At 39.9% G+C, this 16,890-nt stretch overlaps 1 protein-coding gene and 1 long non-coding RNA gene across 14 annotated transcripts in view; one reads left to right on the forward strand and one right to left on the reverse strand.

Annotated features, from left to right (window-relative positions):
- Positions 1-342: 342 nt before the first annotated feature.
- 1700120B22Rik (RIKEN cDNA 1700120B22 gene) lies at positions 343-2,265 on the reverse strand. The gene is made up of 2 exons (NR_166111.1): positions 1,999-2,265; positions 343-1,376 (listed from the first exon to the last, which is right to left on the reverse strand). It is a non-coding gene; the product is annotated as an RIKEN cDNA 1700120B22 gene (long non-coding RNA).
- Positions 1,863-16,890, forward strand: part of Herc4 (hect domain and RLD 4) — a 74,131-nt gene continuing 59,103 nt past the window's right edge. For 3 of the 13 annotated variants that reach the window (XR_380431.4, XR_003948784.1, XM_006513988.4), the window contains exons 1-3: positions 1,863-2,275; positions 3,530-3,560; positions 3,934-4,237. Coding sequence is in view for 6 of the 13 variants with exons in the window: in XM_006513988.4 (XP_006514051.1) it covers positions 4,012-4,237 (226 nt within the window). In the remaining 7 variants the exon portion in view is untranslated. Of the gene's footprint in view, positions 2,276-3,529; positions 3,561-3,933; positions 4,238-8,065; positions 8,199-16,890 lie in introns of all 13 variants that reach the window. The other 10 variants (NM_030114.2, NM_026101.4, NM_001359484.1 and 7 more) reach the window with 6 other exon arrangements.

Genomic DNA, 16,890 nt, shown 5'->3' on the forward strand with positions numbered 1-16,890 from the left:
CACTATAAAAGAGGCTGTTTGCCCCCTGTGCTCTCTCTGGCCTCTCTCTCTTGCCCTCTTTCTCCCTCCCTCTCCCCATTCCCTTCCTTTCTCTCTCCACACAGTTATGGCTGGCCTCTTCCTCCCTCTCTCTCTCTCTCTCTCTCTCTCTCTCTCTCTCTCTCTCTCTCCTTTCTCTGCCTCTACAACCCTCTAACTCCCCTCCCCATGCCCTGAATAAGCTCTATTCTATACTCTACCCTTGTGCGGCTGGTCTCTCAGGGGAAAGGGATGCCTTGGCATGGGCCTGCTGAGGTACCCCCTCCCCCACACCTCACCTCACCCCCATTGAACATATATTAATACTTCTTTATCTTTTAATAAACACATCAGTAACCATCTCCTAATCTGAAACATACTTTTAAATAAAAACAACCAACCTGTGTACTGTGGTTGACTACACAGATTGTTAACATTCATTCAAAAATACCAGGCTCAGCCCGGTGTGGTGGCGCACGCCTTTAATCCCAGCACTTGGGAGGCAGAGGCAGGCGGATTTCTGAGTTCGAGGCCAGCCTGGTCTGCAAAATGAGTTCCAGGACAGCCAGAGCTATACAGAAAAACCCTGTCTCGAAAAACCACAAACAAACAAACAAACAAACCCAAAACAAACAAACAAACAACCAGGCTCTAGTATGGTTGGTATAAGCCAGGTGCTATGGCCTACACCTGCAATCTTAACCATTCTGAAGGGAGGGTCCACAAGTTTGAAGACAGCCAAACTTAGCTTTAGTGCCATGCTTAGCTGGCTAAAGCACCCAGTAAAGCCATAACGCTGTGTAAAACTAACTACTATACAGTTTCAAAACTGCGTTTCAAGGTCTCTTTTTTTTAAAATGAGGCTGTCATTTTATTTACACCTATCCTCTGCTGGAAAGGTCTTGAGCTTCCTTCACTCTAAGCTAGCAGTACAGTTGTTTAGCATGGGACTACCCCCCGCCCCTCCCCACTTCTTCACGATTGACACACACTCAGAGATTGATAGCTACGGAGTTTCCTCCTAAGGATAAAGAGAGCATGGAACCTCTGTTTAAAAGGTTAAAATGTCAGCAAGCTACTCCATGCTCTTGGTCTTGGCGGCTTACCGAGCAAATCTTTTTCTTGTTCCAACAAATTGTCCTCCATTCATTCACTGGGTCCTTTTTTGAGACCACAACACACACAGATTTAGTATCAAGATGATGTTAAAATTGGCCTGTGAAATCTGGATTTCGTTTTCATGAAGCAGGAACTGTAGCTGTAAGCCCTGTTTTTCTCTGAGTGAAAGAGTTTGGGTAATTTAACCTCGTATCTTCCAAGAAGTTAGCTGAAAACGTGAGCCAACACTGTTCCGGAACCTGAAGCAAAGATGTTGACATTCAGTAAGATTAGACTAAGCCATTGCTCCATTGCTAGCAATATATCTTACATGTTCAAATTAGGTTCAGATGAGTTTAAGGGTTTAAAATGAGTCATCATCGGCTTTTCTAACCGTATTTGTGATGGTTTCGTCTGCTACTTCAAAACCAAAATTAGGAAAGGTAGAATAAAATTATGAAAAGGCTAAAACCCTCCAAGCAGAAAGACAAACCAAAATGAAATTTTCACTTGTCAACGCCGAAGCATTGTTAAAAACACACGGACAAGAACAAAAAAAAAAAAGAAGAAGAAGAAGAAGAGGAAGAAAGAAAATACATTTGACAGCTTCTAGCCCTAGCCGGCTGCATTAGCGTCTTAGAGCAGGGAACCGCAACACTGCGCAGGCTCCTGGATCAGACGAACCCTGGGAGGTCTCCCGCGCAGGCGCACGAATGGGGAAGTGGGCGGGGTCGCGCATGCTCCCCGGCTCACTTCCGGCCAGCCCCTCCCCTCCCCCCTCCCCCGCGAAACCACCGCCCCTCTCCCTTGTCGCCTGGCTCTCCCTCGTCGCCAGCCTCTCCCTCAGCTCTCTCCACCCCTCGTGGTCTCCGCCCTGCTCACCGCCAGCCCTTCCCCTCCCGCTCCATCCGGGTCGCTGACGGCTTGTCTCTCGGTCCGGAGAGTGCTGGCGGCAGCGTTTCTCGGAGGAGCCTGGGAAAGTTTCACGGGCGAGCCGGGCAGCAGAGGCAGCGGAGCTGCGGTCGGGGACGTCGGAGGAGCCGTGGTAATCGCCGCGGCCGGCTGAAGGAGGAAGGTCTTGGGAGCTGGAGAGCCGCCCAGAGGTCCAGGGAGCGTCCGTCCTCCATCGCTTAGGGCTCTCCCTGCCCTGAGAGACCCGGTGAGTCGTTGCCCCCCGTGGGTTCGGGGTAGTGTGACGGAGGCGAGCTCCGCTGGGGCCTTGGGGAAGGGCGCCAGCGTCCTCAACGTTTTCCGGGGCCGGAGTGGTGCACCGCCCTCGGGGAAAGGGTCTCCCTGGGGCCGAGGCCGTGGGGCTGAGCCCGGTGGGGTGAACCCTCTCCCCGGCTCGCCCATAGGTAGCTGCGGGAGTTTGGCTGGCCGGCCCGTGAGGCTGGGTGTGTGCAGACCATTCCTCTGCCCCGGGCCGCGGGAGCTGATCGTGAGGTGCATGGTCAGAGAAAGAGGAAACCAAACTGCCTTGCGTTCTCCTACCTGTTGCTGGCGAGAGAACGTCTTTCCCATACTGGTTCTGACTTTTTGGAGGAAAAAAAAAAGGGTACCCAAACGAAGCGCATTGAAATCGGAGCTATGTTCCTGTCTGATGCTAGCCTTGAAAACACAGAGAGAGAGATAGGGAAAGACAATGCAGAACTCTCTGGAACTTTCGAGTTTTGGTGTCCCAAACTTTTTCTGATAGGAGTGGAGTGAGACAGCTTCGGCACTTTCTAAATAAACATAAATGCAAGAAAATTATGTTTTGAAACCTCAGATTCAGCGAAAGGAATTTAGGTGATTTTGGACAGCAAGGATAAGACTGACTTCTATTAATGCTTCTTAATGCACCATGCTTTTTAAAGAAATGTAAAGGGTTTTTTTTTTTTTTTTAATGTTAATGGAGGATTCCCTCACTTGTTTGTGCACCATGCGTGCCCGTAGTGCAGGAAGCCAGTAGAGGGCGTAGGATTGATTCCCTGGGAGGAGTTACACACAGAGAGCAGCCATGTGGGTGCTGGGAATTGAATCAGGATCCTTTAAAAGAGACATCTCTCAGCCCCTTAATGTATGTCTTTCAAGCGCAGAAGTTATATAGATTTTCCTATCAAAAGTTAACCCTGCCTCCAACCTGGTCTTGTTTGGAAAAAAAACTCAGCAGTCCTGTGATTGTTTTTCATCTTTAAGTAATTTTCCTAGAGGTATGTATTATAATCACATTGATTTGGTTTTAAAATTAAATTAGTAGAGTGAGTTCTCGACCTTAGCATTTTGACTTATAAAATGGAGTCGATTGTTTGAAATTACGACTTGATAATTTCTAATTTTGTACATAGCTTATTAGTACAAATAATGAGAATAGTCTACTTTAAATTGTTATTTTTTTTCTAAAGTTCCATTATTGTTTTTATTTATGTTACAGATAAGAACTTCCATTTTCTGTTGATGTGGAGGTAGGTATCAGATTGTTCTGTGGGGGACTGGAAGATTATGTTTCTGCAGTTGGCTGGATACTTGCTTGTTTGGGCATTGGACACATGCCTTATTTACTGTTCTCATTAAATGTATGTAAACACGAAAACCTAATTTCATTAGAGTACTTATATAGCAGAGTTAAAGCCAGTTACTGTTTTAAGTTTTGCAAAGAATAGTAGAAGGTGATGTCATTTCCTAAACATTTGTATATGGCCCTTTAAAACTGAGAGAACTGACTGTCACCCCAAGCATATTATAAGTATTAAACAAGTGCAGTCCTCATTTTAGCTTAACACTCGATGAGAGAGCAGCTTGCTTTGAGGTCTTACTAACTTTTGTTTTTCTCCTCAGACATAGGGTACCTCCCAGTTTCCAGTGTTTCAGAAGGGACTTTTGTATTGAAACTGGAAGACCAAGGTCATTCCAAGCATGTTGTGCTGGGGCAATGCATCCTATGGACAACTAGGTTTGGGAGGAATTGATGAAGAAATTGTACTAGAGCCCAGGAGAAGTGACTTTTTCGTGAACAAAAAGGTCCGAGATGTAGGCTGTGGACTCAGGCACACTGTGTTTGTCCTGGATGATGGGACTGTGTACACATGTGGATGTAATGATCTAGGACAGCTAGGTCATGAAAAGTCCAGAAAGAAACCAGGTACGGGACATTTCTCTATTTCTAATAATTGATCATTTATTTCACTCTTGAAATGGTGTTTTGTATGACCTCTGTAAATCCTAAACTTACAGGCTTTTTCAAGATTTAAAAGCAAAGTAAAAGTGAAACATACTCTTGACCTTCCTGTGCTGCTTAAGAAGTACATTGTGTGTGTGTGTGTGTGTGTGTGTGTGTGTGGTGTGGGGGGGGGTGTGGGTGTGGGTGGGTGGGTGGGTGGGTGTGGGTGGGTGGGTGTGTGTGTGTGGTTGTTTGTTTGTTTTTATTTATTACTACTACTAGTGGTTGAAAACAGTAACAAAAAACCCTAGACTTCAGTGTTTGTTTTCTTTTATATAGACTATAAAGTTATCAAAATCTTTAATAAGTTCAGCTACCTTGAACAGATTTTGAATTCCTAATTTGTTCTCTGTGATGATTCTGTACTCATGGGGGGATGGTAAAAGCTTTTTATTTTCATTTACTTGTGTAAATTATAATTCTTCCATTTTATTCCCCATTTTACTTTAGGTATGTAATGTTTTGTTGCTTAGTTAGAAGTACTGTTTAATCCCCTAGTTGCTGCTTCCACGTTTTCAGTGCTAGCTTTTAAAGGGTTGTGAATGCCAGGTCTGACTATGGAGAGAGATCTAAGCACAATGTAAAATAATTTATCAGGTAATAAGCATTGGAAACATTTGGTCAGATTTCATGGTGTTTTTCTGGATGTTGTATTTAAAATTGGGTAGTAACACATTTGAGGTGGAATTATTAGATATTTTGCTCTCAGTTGTGATAACCCAAAGCTCCTACAGGAAGGCAGTAAATTCAGAGGAGAAAGCTGCCGTGCTGTTTGTCACAGTAACACACTTAGGCGTTCCCTGTGGTAATCCTTGTTCTCTGTCATCCCATTGTAGGAGGTGTTTAGTTGGTTGGTTGGTTTTCTTTTTGGTTTTTTTTGGGTTTTTTTTTTTTGTTTGTTTGTTTTTGGTGGTCTTGTTTTGAGAGATCAACATAGGTATAAACACTCAGGCAATTAATTGAAGTATCTTTCATACCATCTCTCCACCACTGCCATCCTTAACACCTAGTACTCTTAATTTGCAGATACTGTACCTTTTATTCTTTGTGGGTAGGATCTTAATCTCTTCTCATAGCCTGTAACTTATTACCTCATGATATGTAACTTGATTTTAATGAATGAGAGCATTTCCTTAATAAAGTGGGTCTAATTATTGTAGAACTCAAAGCAGATGAATTTTCTTGTATTACATTTCACGAAAGAATCTCTTAATTATACCAGATTTTCATAATCTCGGGCACTGAGGTGGTTGTGGGTGGTAATTTACTATCTGTACATTTTGCTTATGTGGGAATGCTACGGCAGGTTGAGGTTTTCATGGTGTTATTTTAGTGTTGTTTAGATCAGAGCCCTCCTGTCTCCCCACCCCACCTCCACGTGTACCAGTAGGAAGTATAACTTAAACCGCAGGGATGTGTTTGGGGAAAGCTGGGTGTGTTTTGGTCTTGTTGACATTGTGATGGCTGTATTGTGACATCTCTGTCTTCTGTGAATTCATCCCGGAAGCATTATTTCGTAATGCAAAGTTGAAGAGTGTGCTTCCACTTTAGATTGACTCGTTGGTGTCCAGGACGTAGCAAACAGTCCCTAGAAAAGGAAAAAGGAAAGAAAAAAGAGCATTGTTTTTCAGAGATTTAGAGTTTCAATTGGGAGTTAAGACATACATAAATGGAAGTAACTGAAGAGAATTGAAATTTTCCATGATATTATATGTATTTCAAGCCTTGGGAATTTGATGAGAAAAATATGTGTGATTGAGTGAAAGGAATAATGGTTTAATTCTGTCTGTAGTTGTGTAAATAGCTAGTAAATAAGTCTGGTGCTATAGAATTTTATTTTATTTTATTTTTTATTTTATTTTATTTTATTTATTTTTTTATTTTTATTTTATTTTATTTATAAAAGGGGTTAGTGGGGGAGCAGGAGGGCTCTGATCTAAACAAAAGTCCTGGTTCTCTGGTACCTTGAAGTGTAACTAGAGATGGAAGAACTCAAGGAGGTGTGATTGCTCTGACAGGATTTCAGCTTTCAACCTCAGTTTTTGTTTCAAGTGCATGAGTGGTAAACCTTAATAATGTTTTAACTAAAGTTCTCTTTGGAATGGTTCTTCAATGTTTTAAATGTGCTTTCCCTGTTCCTTTTATAAATTGCTAAATTTGAGGGGTGAGTTTAAAGATGAGGGATTGTCAGAACTTAATTTAATTGGTTTGAAAGACTTGATAATTGACTAGTCTTTTTATCTGTCTGAGTCACAGGCAGTTCTTTTATCAGAGCTTTACTCAAGTCTACAAAGAAAGTAGAGAAAAGCCAAGAATTATTTCTTTACATAGACTGGCTTTATAACCATAGCAAATAGTTGTAATGAAGGAACAGAATTTAGTATCATTAAGGATTAGTTACTCAGCCAGGTGAGGTGGCTCACGCAGGCGGATTTCTGAGTTCGAGGCCAGCCTGGTCTACAAAGTGAGTTCCAGGACAGCCAGGGCTATACAGAGAAACCTTGTCTCGGAAAAAAAAAAAAAAGGATTAGTTACTCAAGTCACGTGGCTTACTGTAGGAGTTGGCCTTGCTGTTTAGTAGTTCGGACCTGTAACCTGTTGGGAAAGTTTTCCATTCTGGATATTTTAGGAATCATATAAACACTTTCTGACACCCTTTTATTATACTAAGAGTGTGGGTTAAGTCCATGTCCATCTCTGGTCTCTTACATAGGTATGAACCTCTAGCTGGCCTTGAACTTGCTATATAGACTAGGCTTGCCTCCAATTTAGCGAGATCTGCCTGCTTCTGCCTTCTGTGTGCTGGGATTAAAGAAAGGACACCACCATACCTATCTTATTTAGAGACCTTTCCGAATTAGTGCTAGAAAAATGAATGTCTTTTTCACCTTCATGCATTTTTTTTCCTATGTAAGAACTTCTAAAAATACTTTTAAAAGCTAGTTTCTCAGTTTCTTAATTCATAGCTTACAAATAAATACATTTATTCAGTGTGTTATATCTGTCCATTTAAATGAATTGTTTTATTCACATACTTCTAGATTTACTTAGGACGATTTAAAAGTATATTTTTCCTAACAGGTTTATTTACTCACAATATATTTAGTTACAACTTGTTGACGTGTTTTTACTGGTTTCATGGTAGAAGTAATACTAAGCTATTTTATGATTGTAAATGATGCTATAATTTTGTTAAAGTGATTGTAGGTAGCTTTCTGTGGTTCTCCAAGTTCTTTCAAATGTAGTATCTCATTGAGGCTCGCACACTGCCTGCTGTTAGTCATTAGTCATCCCGGCGAAAGCATTTTGGTCCCAGCAGTAGCTACTTGCTTCCCTTTCTTGAGTCCTCACGTTCTGACCTATTCTTTCTGTTCATACAACATAAGTGAAATGTCCTTTTATATACAGCTGGGTTTCTTTAAAACAGTGTAGGAAATACATAAATATGGTAAATTATTTGCAGATTAGAATACCAAATTATCTCACATATTTCTTATTTTATCAAAACATACAAGATTGAAGCTCAATGGGTTTTATAAGTCTTAGTTTTCATAATACCTTCTAAGGAAGAGAAAGATGTAGGTTATACAAAGACTTGGAAAAAAGAATTACCTAGGTCAGGATGTCAGACATGCTTTGAGCACTATGAGAATCAGTGCCCAGGAATCACAGCGCAGGTGTAGGGGAAAGTCATAGTACAAACAGATGCTACTGTTAGAGAGATGTATAATAATACTTTACTTTGTATAGGACCCCACATCTGAGGAATCTCAAGAGCATTACACAATAATTCATGGTTCCTTTCAAAATGCTTGTGACACAAATTGCAAGAATTATCCTCATCTTAGGGGATAAGTTTTCGGAGAAATGGCAGCACAAGTTGGTAAGTAACTTGTCAAACAGCAGGTGGCTGGTGAAGAGCTATAGATTGAATCTGAAAGCTTAACCCTACCAGTCTCCTACTTTATTCACTAAATTGTGCTTATGTTTAGCGTTATTTATAATAATAGCTTCTGCCGAGGCAGATCAAACACTAATGCAGATTGTTCCTTTGCCATTCTATTAGATGGCCTGTTGAAGTGAATCAGTATTTCACCAAGATTGCATTATGCCACTGTGTGGTAGAAGCAGTATTTTTTACTTTTTTGTTACGCTGTAAATCAAACCTAGCGCCTCATACATGTTAAGCAAGCACTCTGACACTCAACTACACCCAACCCCAAGAACATTTAGACAAACAAAGCTCACTTTTCTTATTTCTGTTTTGTTTTATCATATATTCCTTTATTGTCTTGACTGTTTGCTGGTCCATCAGAAGGCTGTAGTGATTGCAGTGCAGGGTTGATTGGGTGGCTGGCATTCGAACTTAGGCTACTTAGTTATGTTGTGTCAGGGCTGTCTCTGGGATGCATAGGTTTATGCTTTATAAAACACGCTCTCTCTTACACACACATACACACACAGAGACACACATGCACAAATGTCGTAAAATTTGGTTTCACAGTTTGGGTGAATACCAAGGAATAACATCAGATGGCAGCCTGAGGAGTCAGTTCGTATTATTACTCAGATTTTGTTGTTCTAGTTTTTGTGATAGGGTCTCACTGTGAACCTTTGGCTGGCCGTGAACTTGCTGTATAGACTAGGCTTGCCTCCAGTTTAGCAGAGATCTGCCTGCTTCTGCCTTCAGTGTGCTGGGATTAAAGAAAGGACACCACCATACCTATCTTCCTTAGAGGCTTCTTAGGCTTCCATTCTCAGTATTCTGTATATATGTAGCATGATTCTCATGCACTCTGTGTTAAAAGTTGTTGTGAAGAAATAAGAGTGATTCCCATTTTTCTAAACTATAAAGCATATTATTGAATGTTGGGATATTTAAAAAAATATCCCAACACAGACATTGTGACAGTACACATGATTTGGGTGAGATTGTGTAGGATAAGGATCAGTAAAAGGAGCCATATACAGTAGCAAGCCCCTGCTCTCTCCTTTCTGTTGCACTCACACTTTGTTGCTAGAAAGCAAGGCAATAATACAAACAAGGAAAACGGTGCTGTGTCTAGACAACATATAAAAATATAAAACATTTGCTAGTCATAGTGGGATTCACTCGTAATTTCAACACTGGGTTTACAGCAAAAGGATCAAGACTTGGATACCAGACTATGTTATATAGAGATACATTCTCTGTGGTAGCTGATCTGACTGTCTCTGACTGTGGCTTGTCCCTCCTGCAAGCCTGTGTGTCCGCACTACTGGGAGACCAGTTCTCTTGGGGGGAATTTGGATATGGAGAGCTGTGGCATAGGGTCAGCTCTGGGGTGCACACAGAAACCAGAAGGATCCTGTTCCCAGCTGTTCCTTGGTTCCTGTGTCCTTATGGCTCTGGGCGGGTCCCTCAAAGCAGAAGTGGTGGTCTTACCTGTGCTCACAGGTGTGTTGGCACTCCTGGGAGACCAGCTCTCTCCTGGCAGTATTTGGAGCTCTGTCACGGGATCAGCCTAGAGATACATTCTCACCAACAAAAATCAAAACAAATTTGTTCTAGTTATAAAAGGGGAATTTCCTAACCATTAGTACTGCTAAAATTTTATTTATCTGGACTTAATCTTCTGTCTTATTTTCTAGCATGGTATTGTTTTATTTTTTATTCTTAAGACTCTTTAGTAACACATTTTCTACATACTATTCAAAACTAATACTTTCTTACTGTAATTTGAAGTGCTGGAGAGAGAGCCCAGGGTCTAATATATATATATATATATTAAACTAATATATACCATACTAATAAGTAAGTATACAGTACCATTGTTCTATACCCTAGGTCCTCGATCCTTTATCAGTATATAGGTTTAGACTGATTTGTTCCTTTTTTATACAATTCTGATCTACGGTTTTTTGTTTTTTGTTTTTTTTTTAAATATCTTTTTCTGGTTAAAAAGTAGTACATATTCTTGGTGGAAAAATTGACAAGTCTAAGAAGGCAAAAATCAGTGTAATGACATCTTGCAAAAGTATTCTTTTTTGCATACTTTCTTATGTTTCTGATTACAAATTAAGAATGTTTTTCTCAACCTGTTTTCAATGATAGTTAAATAATTATTTTCCATATTAAAAAAAATTTGAGGGGCTGGAGTGATAGCCCACCCTTTAAGTGTACCTGGCTGCTCTTCCAGAGGACCATCTGTAATTCTAGTTCCCTAGGTAAATCAATACCCTCTTCTGGCCTCCTTGGGAAACCACCTCCTTTGGTATGCATGTCATACCCAAACATACATGTAGACAAATATAAACAAAATAAGATAATCCAAAAAATTTGAAATTGTTGACAAGTGATAATTTAATATTCAAGATTTTTTAAACTTTATTTCCATATTTATATATCTATACATATTTGCCATGACTGTTCATTATCAGTTTAGTTCTTGTTTCAAGTGCACATGCTCACAAGAATTTTGTTTGTAAATGAAAGTTCCAGAATACATTCTTCTGACAAGCTTCTGACTACAATATAATGAGCATCGTTTGAAAGTCTAGTAAGGAAAAGAAAACAAGACACAAATCATAGGAGTGCAGATAAATATGAGCAGTGCTGTTTACAGAGTGACTGTATGGAATGGTAGCTCCCACCTGTAATCTTCAGACTCAGGAGTGCTGGACAGTGGAGTCCAGTCTGATCTGGTTTGCAATAGTTGGGTCCTGTTTCAGAAGTCCCTAATCCCAAGGACGGTGCTAGAACCTTGTGAAACAGTGTGGTTTACAGGGGTGCGTAGCAGAGGTGAGTAGGAAAGATAGATATTCAGTGCTCTTAGAGCAGAGAGTGGGAAGTGCATCAGAGGCAAACTAGTTCAAAGGACCACAGGCAAGTGTCTTACCTAGGGTTTCTGTTGCTGTGAGGAGGCACCATGATGACAACAACTCTTATAAAGGGAAACATTTCATTGGGGCTGGCTTACAGGTCAGAGGTTCAGTCCATTATCATCATGGTGGGAAGCATGGTGGCATGCAGGCAGACATGGTGCTGGGGAAGGAGAGTTCTTTGTCCAAATCCACGGGCAGCAGAAGAAACTGTGAGCCATAGTGGGTGTAGCTTGTGCATATGAGACCTCAGTGCCCACCCCCACAATGACACATTTACTCCAATAAAGAGACCACACCTACTCCATAAGGTCACACCTCCTAATAGTACCACTCCCTATGGGCCTGTGGAGACCATTTTCTTTCAAACAGCCACAGCAAGTTTAATGCTTTCTAGGGAATGGAAATCTTTCTAAATGGAATGTCTGAGAATAGAGAACATAAAAATTATATACAATCATATATATACACTCATTCATCTGTTCATATATGATGTTCATTATATTGTACCCAGAAGCTTGGAACTGTCATTTAACAAACATCCTCACAAGCATAGGCACTTGTAAAATGATCTACAACTGTGTTTCAACAGGTCGAACTTTTAATTTGGCTACTAGGCACTAATTATTTTTTTTAATTTTTAATCTATTTTATGTATATGAGTACACTGTAGCTGTCTTTAGACACACCAGAAGAGGGCATCTGATCCCATTACAGATGGTTGTGAGCTACTGTGTGATTGTTGGGAATTGAACTCAGGACCTTTGGAAGAGCAGTCAATGCTCTTAACCACTGAGCCATCTGTCCCTCCTGACATTAATAGTTTTTAATGGTATTCACTGATTTTATCAAGGAAGAATTGAAGGAAGGAGAATTTGGAAAGTAATTAGTTTAACTGTGATAATATTTCTTTAAAACACAGAAGAGAGATTGGCAGACCAAAGATGGACAGCCTTTGTTAACTTACTGGATGTGAATTGTGTCTCAGTAAATATTGAGCGAGCCAGCCCTGGCCCAGGTGGGGTCACTGGTTGGGAATAGGGAATGTGAGGTGTGAGCACTGTTAACTATTTGAAGAGAGAAGATCCGGTGAGGTAGATTTTATTGTGAATGTGAGAGCAGTATTCAGTGGACAGTATGGAATTAAAAGAGAGAAAATCGGAACTAAATTCATAAAGTGTTGATTTTCCAGTTTTGCTTCTCCCTATGTGTATTTAATTAGGTAGTCTGTAAATTTTTCCATTGTTCCAATGTATCAAATAATTAATAACAAAGTTATTATTTTGTGGTTAGAATTCAATCTTTTGGAAACTGTTAAAATTTAAAGTAACTTGTAAATTTAAAGTGTCATAAATGGCTGTCTACTTTATCTGTCTTCTATTTTGTTATTTTTTGTTCCTTTTGAGATGCCTGGTACTCATGGCTACTCTCCTGCTTCAGCTTACCAAGTTCTGAGATTATAGGTGTAACCTGTACCCTTAGTTTTATTTGTTGTTTTGAAGTTGAATTTTTATAAAATGATAAGAATGTCTGTTCGTCAGGTACCATTTGATAGCTTGATCACTTGAATTTTGTATTGCTTATTGCTTAACAAACACAACCCTATCAGTTAGTTTCTGTGTTTGACTCCATGCTTTCTGGGTTACTCGTAGTTGAAATAACCATGATGATAAACTGTGTTTTTGGCATAGGAGAGAGTTCCTCTGCTGTACACTCTTTTGTGACATGAAAGTAGTGGGGAAGGAGCTAGAGTAAGACAGAGGTTCTCAGGAGTGGAGGGGGCAGGAGCATCTGAAGCGCAGCTGGGGGAAGGTGGCCTGCTTTTCTTATTAACTCGTAGGAATTTGGGATTTTATTTCCTTTTAATATTGTCATGTAAGCCAGGCAGTGGTGGTGCACACCTTTAGTCCTAGCACTCAGGAGGCAGAGGCAGGCAAATCTCTTGAGTTTGAGGCCAGCCTGGTTTATCATCCAGAGTGAATTTCAGGACAGCCAGAGCTACACAGAAACCCCGTCTCAAACAAACAAACAGACAAACAACAAACAAACTATCAAATTGAGTGCAAAACTCAGATTGCTGTCCAGAATTGACCCAAAGTACTTATGAGTTGGTACATACATATTTTCTGCTTATGAATTGGTACATACATATTTTCTGATCCAAGCATTTGCTAGTTATTTCCTAACTTTAACAACAGTCATGAACCTGGTAAAACTACAATTACCTTTTTAATAGTTTATTTTAAATTACATGTATGTGTCTTTGTGTGGACAAGCAGTATGTAGTACAATTGCTGTCAGATGCCCATGGAGCTGGAGTTACAGGTGGCTGTGAGCCACCTGGTGTAGGTTCTGGGACTCAAACTCTGGAAGAGCAGTAGTACTTGCTCTTAACCAACAAGAATACTTATGTAAAAAGCTAGTTAGTTATCTCTGTATGAACATATGTTTACACATATACTCAGGTGAGCAGTTGAGTAAGTCTGCAAATAGAAATAGGAAGGAAAGCATTTAGAAGTTGACATGGGAGGTGTATAGGGAGGAGGGAAAAAACATGGGAAACTTTAAAAAAAGGAATCTTAATAAACTATTATTTTACAAATATGCTGATATTCAGAACTAGTAATAGCAACCACCATTGTGTATCATGCCCTGTGGAATCCTTCTGTATTACCCCATTTATTGTTGTCTGAGACCGACGCTGCCCTTGAGTTAAGCAGTGATGGGATTACAGGTTTGCGCCACTGTGTTCTGCCTTGTTTTTGTGGGTAAGGAAAATAAGGTGCTCTTCTAAAGGACTGAGTCTGGTTTCTTAGCATCCATAGAACTACCTGTAACTGCAGCTCATGGGTGTTTCAGTGCCCTCTTCTGGTCTCCACAGGGACCTATACACATGTGGCATATTCATTCATTGTCTGTATGTCTGTCCCTCCAACTTCGCACAATTAACACAGTGAAAATAAGTTCAATGGCATAATAGAAGAAAACATGCCTTTTATAATAACAGTAAAAAAAAGTAATAACTCCGGGTCATTATAAAACTGTGTAAAAGTGTAAGACCTAGATGAAGAATTGAAAGCCCTGTCTGTGCTTTTTATCTGAAAATTTCAGTTTCTGGGACACCGCCTGTTAGCTGGATTTTATTGCAACAGCATTTTATGGAGATTAGAAATAGCTTTAATGTTTCTTTTGGAAACTGGCAAAATTATAATTTATTCCTTTTGGAAACTGGCAAAATTATAATTTATTCAACCACCGTAATTGTAGTGCTATGTAGTTGAGGTCTGGTATGGAAGACATCTAATATACTAGGAAAGAAATAACGAGGTATAGAAGAATGTAGGAAGTTAGATCAATCAAAAGAAAACATCATTTGTATTGACTTATAGATGTATTCAAACAGGTACTCAGTAGTTACTGTAGGTGCAGAGGTGGGAGGAAAACAAGTAGGCTGATGAAGTACGTGAAGGACAGGCTTCGCTTTGTATCTGTTTGGAAATACAGTGTTTAAAAGGTAGGAATTGAAGAACTTAGATGTAGTCCTGGTCTGTTGGTTGTAGGTCTATTGTTTTGTACATTGCTTATTCTGTATGTCTTAGTGTTCTGATCTATTAAATTAGGATAATCATGATAAGTTCTTGCAGGTTTTGGGGTTAGGATCAAGTGAGAACACATGCAGTGCTTGGCATGTGGTGAGGGAGTATTCAGTAGACGTCTGCTTTTTAAATAAAGAGCTACTAATGGTGCAGTTGGGGAGGGCACACAGCTAGTCTGCCTAATACCAAGTAGGGGATTAGATTGTCTTCACATTTACCTGATACCTGTTACATGTCCTTGTGAGAAACTGTGTCATTCACATATTTGCTTCCAGATAGCTTATCTCTTTATTATAGCTAAAGTTTAGGCATTTATTCAACAAACAGTTGTTCTTATGACTTGGCTACACCAAGCACAAAAATACTTCTTTAAAGACCTTGTTGTAACTTTTATTCAAGAACTGTGCTAAAATATTAAAAAACCAAAACCCTGTGATGCTGTATTTGAACTAGACAAAATGGATGGGGTTCCTTCACCTTCAGATGTAAAAGGTGACTTGGGGTAGGGGAGCTGTGATACTTCCTCCTGTGAGAAGCATGGAAATGACAGAGTTAAAGTTGGTTATTGATTATCTTAACTTAAACACTTGTTTGGTGGAGACAAGTGTGCATGTGCAGGTTTACATGGAGAGGTCAGTAGAGAACCTGCAGGTGTTGGCTTTCTCCTCCCATTGTGTGTGTAGGTCCTGTGAAGGGAGCTCAGCAGACTTAGTGGACAGCCCCCTTTACCTTGGGGCATCTTGTAGGCCTAGCCATTGATTTTACAAACGATTTAATGAGTAATTACGATCGATGTATAGTTGTGTCCTGATATTTTAGAAAATAAGTATTCAAATTACTATTATTCAGGTTTTTAAACATAGCTGAACTGAAATGATGAACTGACCTGTAAGATGTAGGAACAAAAAAACATTTGATCATGCCTCTTGTTTCTGAGTGTATACTTCTTTTCACACCGATATGAATATATTTTTTTCTTACTTACTATAGAGGAGAAATTTATATGTCAAGAAAATTAAAGCTTTTCTTTCCAGTACTCAGGGAGGCAGGGGCAGGGGAGTCTCTGGGTTTTAGGACAGCCAGGGCTACAAAGAGAGACCCTGTCTCAAACAAAACAAAAGAAAACAAAACACCAAGAAAGAAAGTCGAGGTGTATATGTGTGGAGTTACAACAGATAAGATTGTGAGAACAGGAAAGGAGTGTTGAAAGTGGAAGTGATTGTGATTTGTTAGTCTGTTTCATTTTCTCCAAAACCACTCCTCATCCCTCTATTATCTGCCCCTTGACCTCACACCTGAGATTGATCTTGGGCTCCTTTCCTTGTCACAGGATCGGTGTTGGCTGTGTTGCCAACATTTGGCATTTTACCCTATAGCCTGTTATTTTATTTCCTTTGCAAATGGATGTGACCCTTAGCTCATTACTTTAAATCTTAGGCCATTGTGTGTATGTATGTATGTGTGTGTGTATATGTGTATATATATATATATCTGTGTGTGTATATATGTATATGTGTGTGTGTGTGTGTGTATTTACATATATATATATAGCTAGAGAGAGAGAGAGAGAGCGAGCGCGAGCCAGCTTACCTGTGCCAGGAGGATGATGTACAACTCACATAGTAAGACACTCTCTCAAACAGTAACATCAACAAGAAAATCAGAATTATTCACCAATCCCAAAGTGATTAATATCCTTATTTTTTAAAGTAGGAATAAAAAAAAAACCTCTATAAACTTTTGTGTTTTGTATATTATAAAATTCAGTTGTTTAGTAATTAAGGGAGGGGAGGAGGAAAGCACAGATAATAGAGTTGATAGTTTAGTTTGCAGTTCTTCTCTGTATAAAAGTTTGGGCTATCTGGTAGTGTTTTTAAGTGAAAATGGAATTCTGTATGTGGTACTGAAGGAGGCAGGGTTTCATAAAACCCAGGCTGGAGAATGGCCTTGAACCCTTGATCCTCTTGCCTCCGCCTTTCAAGTTCTGGGATTACACCATCTAACATTAAAAATAAAAGGATTTTGATCATGTTCTTTACACACACACACACACACACACACCCTGCAGATCTTCCCTAGTTTCCCACCCAACTTTATGTTAAGCAGCATCCCTCCCCC

Source organism: Mus musculus, chromosome 10 (assembly GCF_000001635.26).
Source record: "Mus musculus strain C57BL/6J chromosome 10, GRCm38.p6 C57BL/6J".
Lineage (NCBI taxonomy): Eukaryota > Metazoa > Chordata > Mammalia > Rodentia > Muridae > Mus > Mus musculus.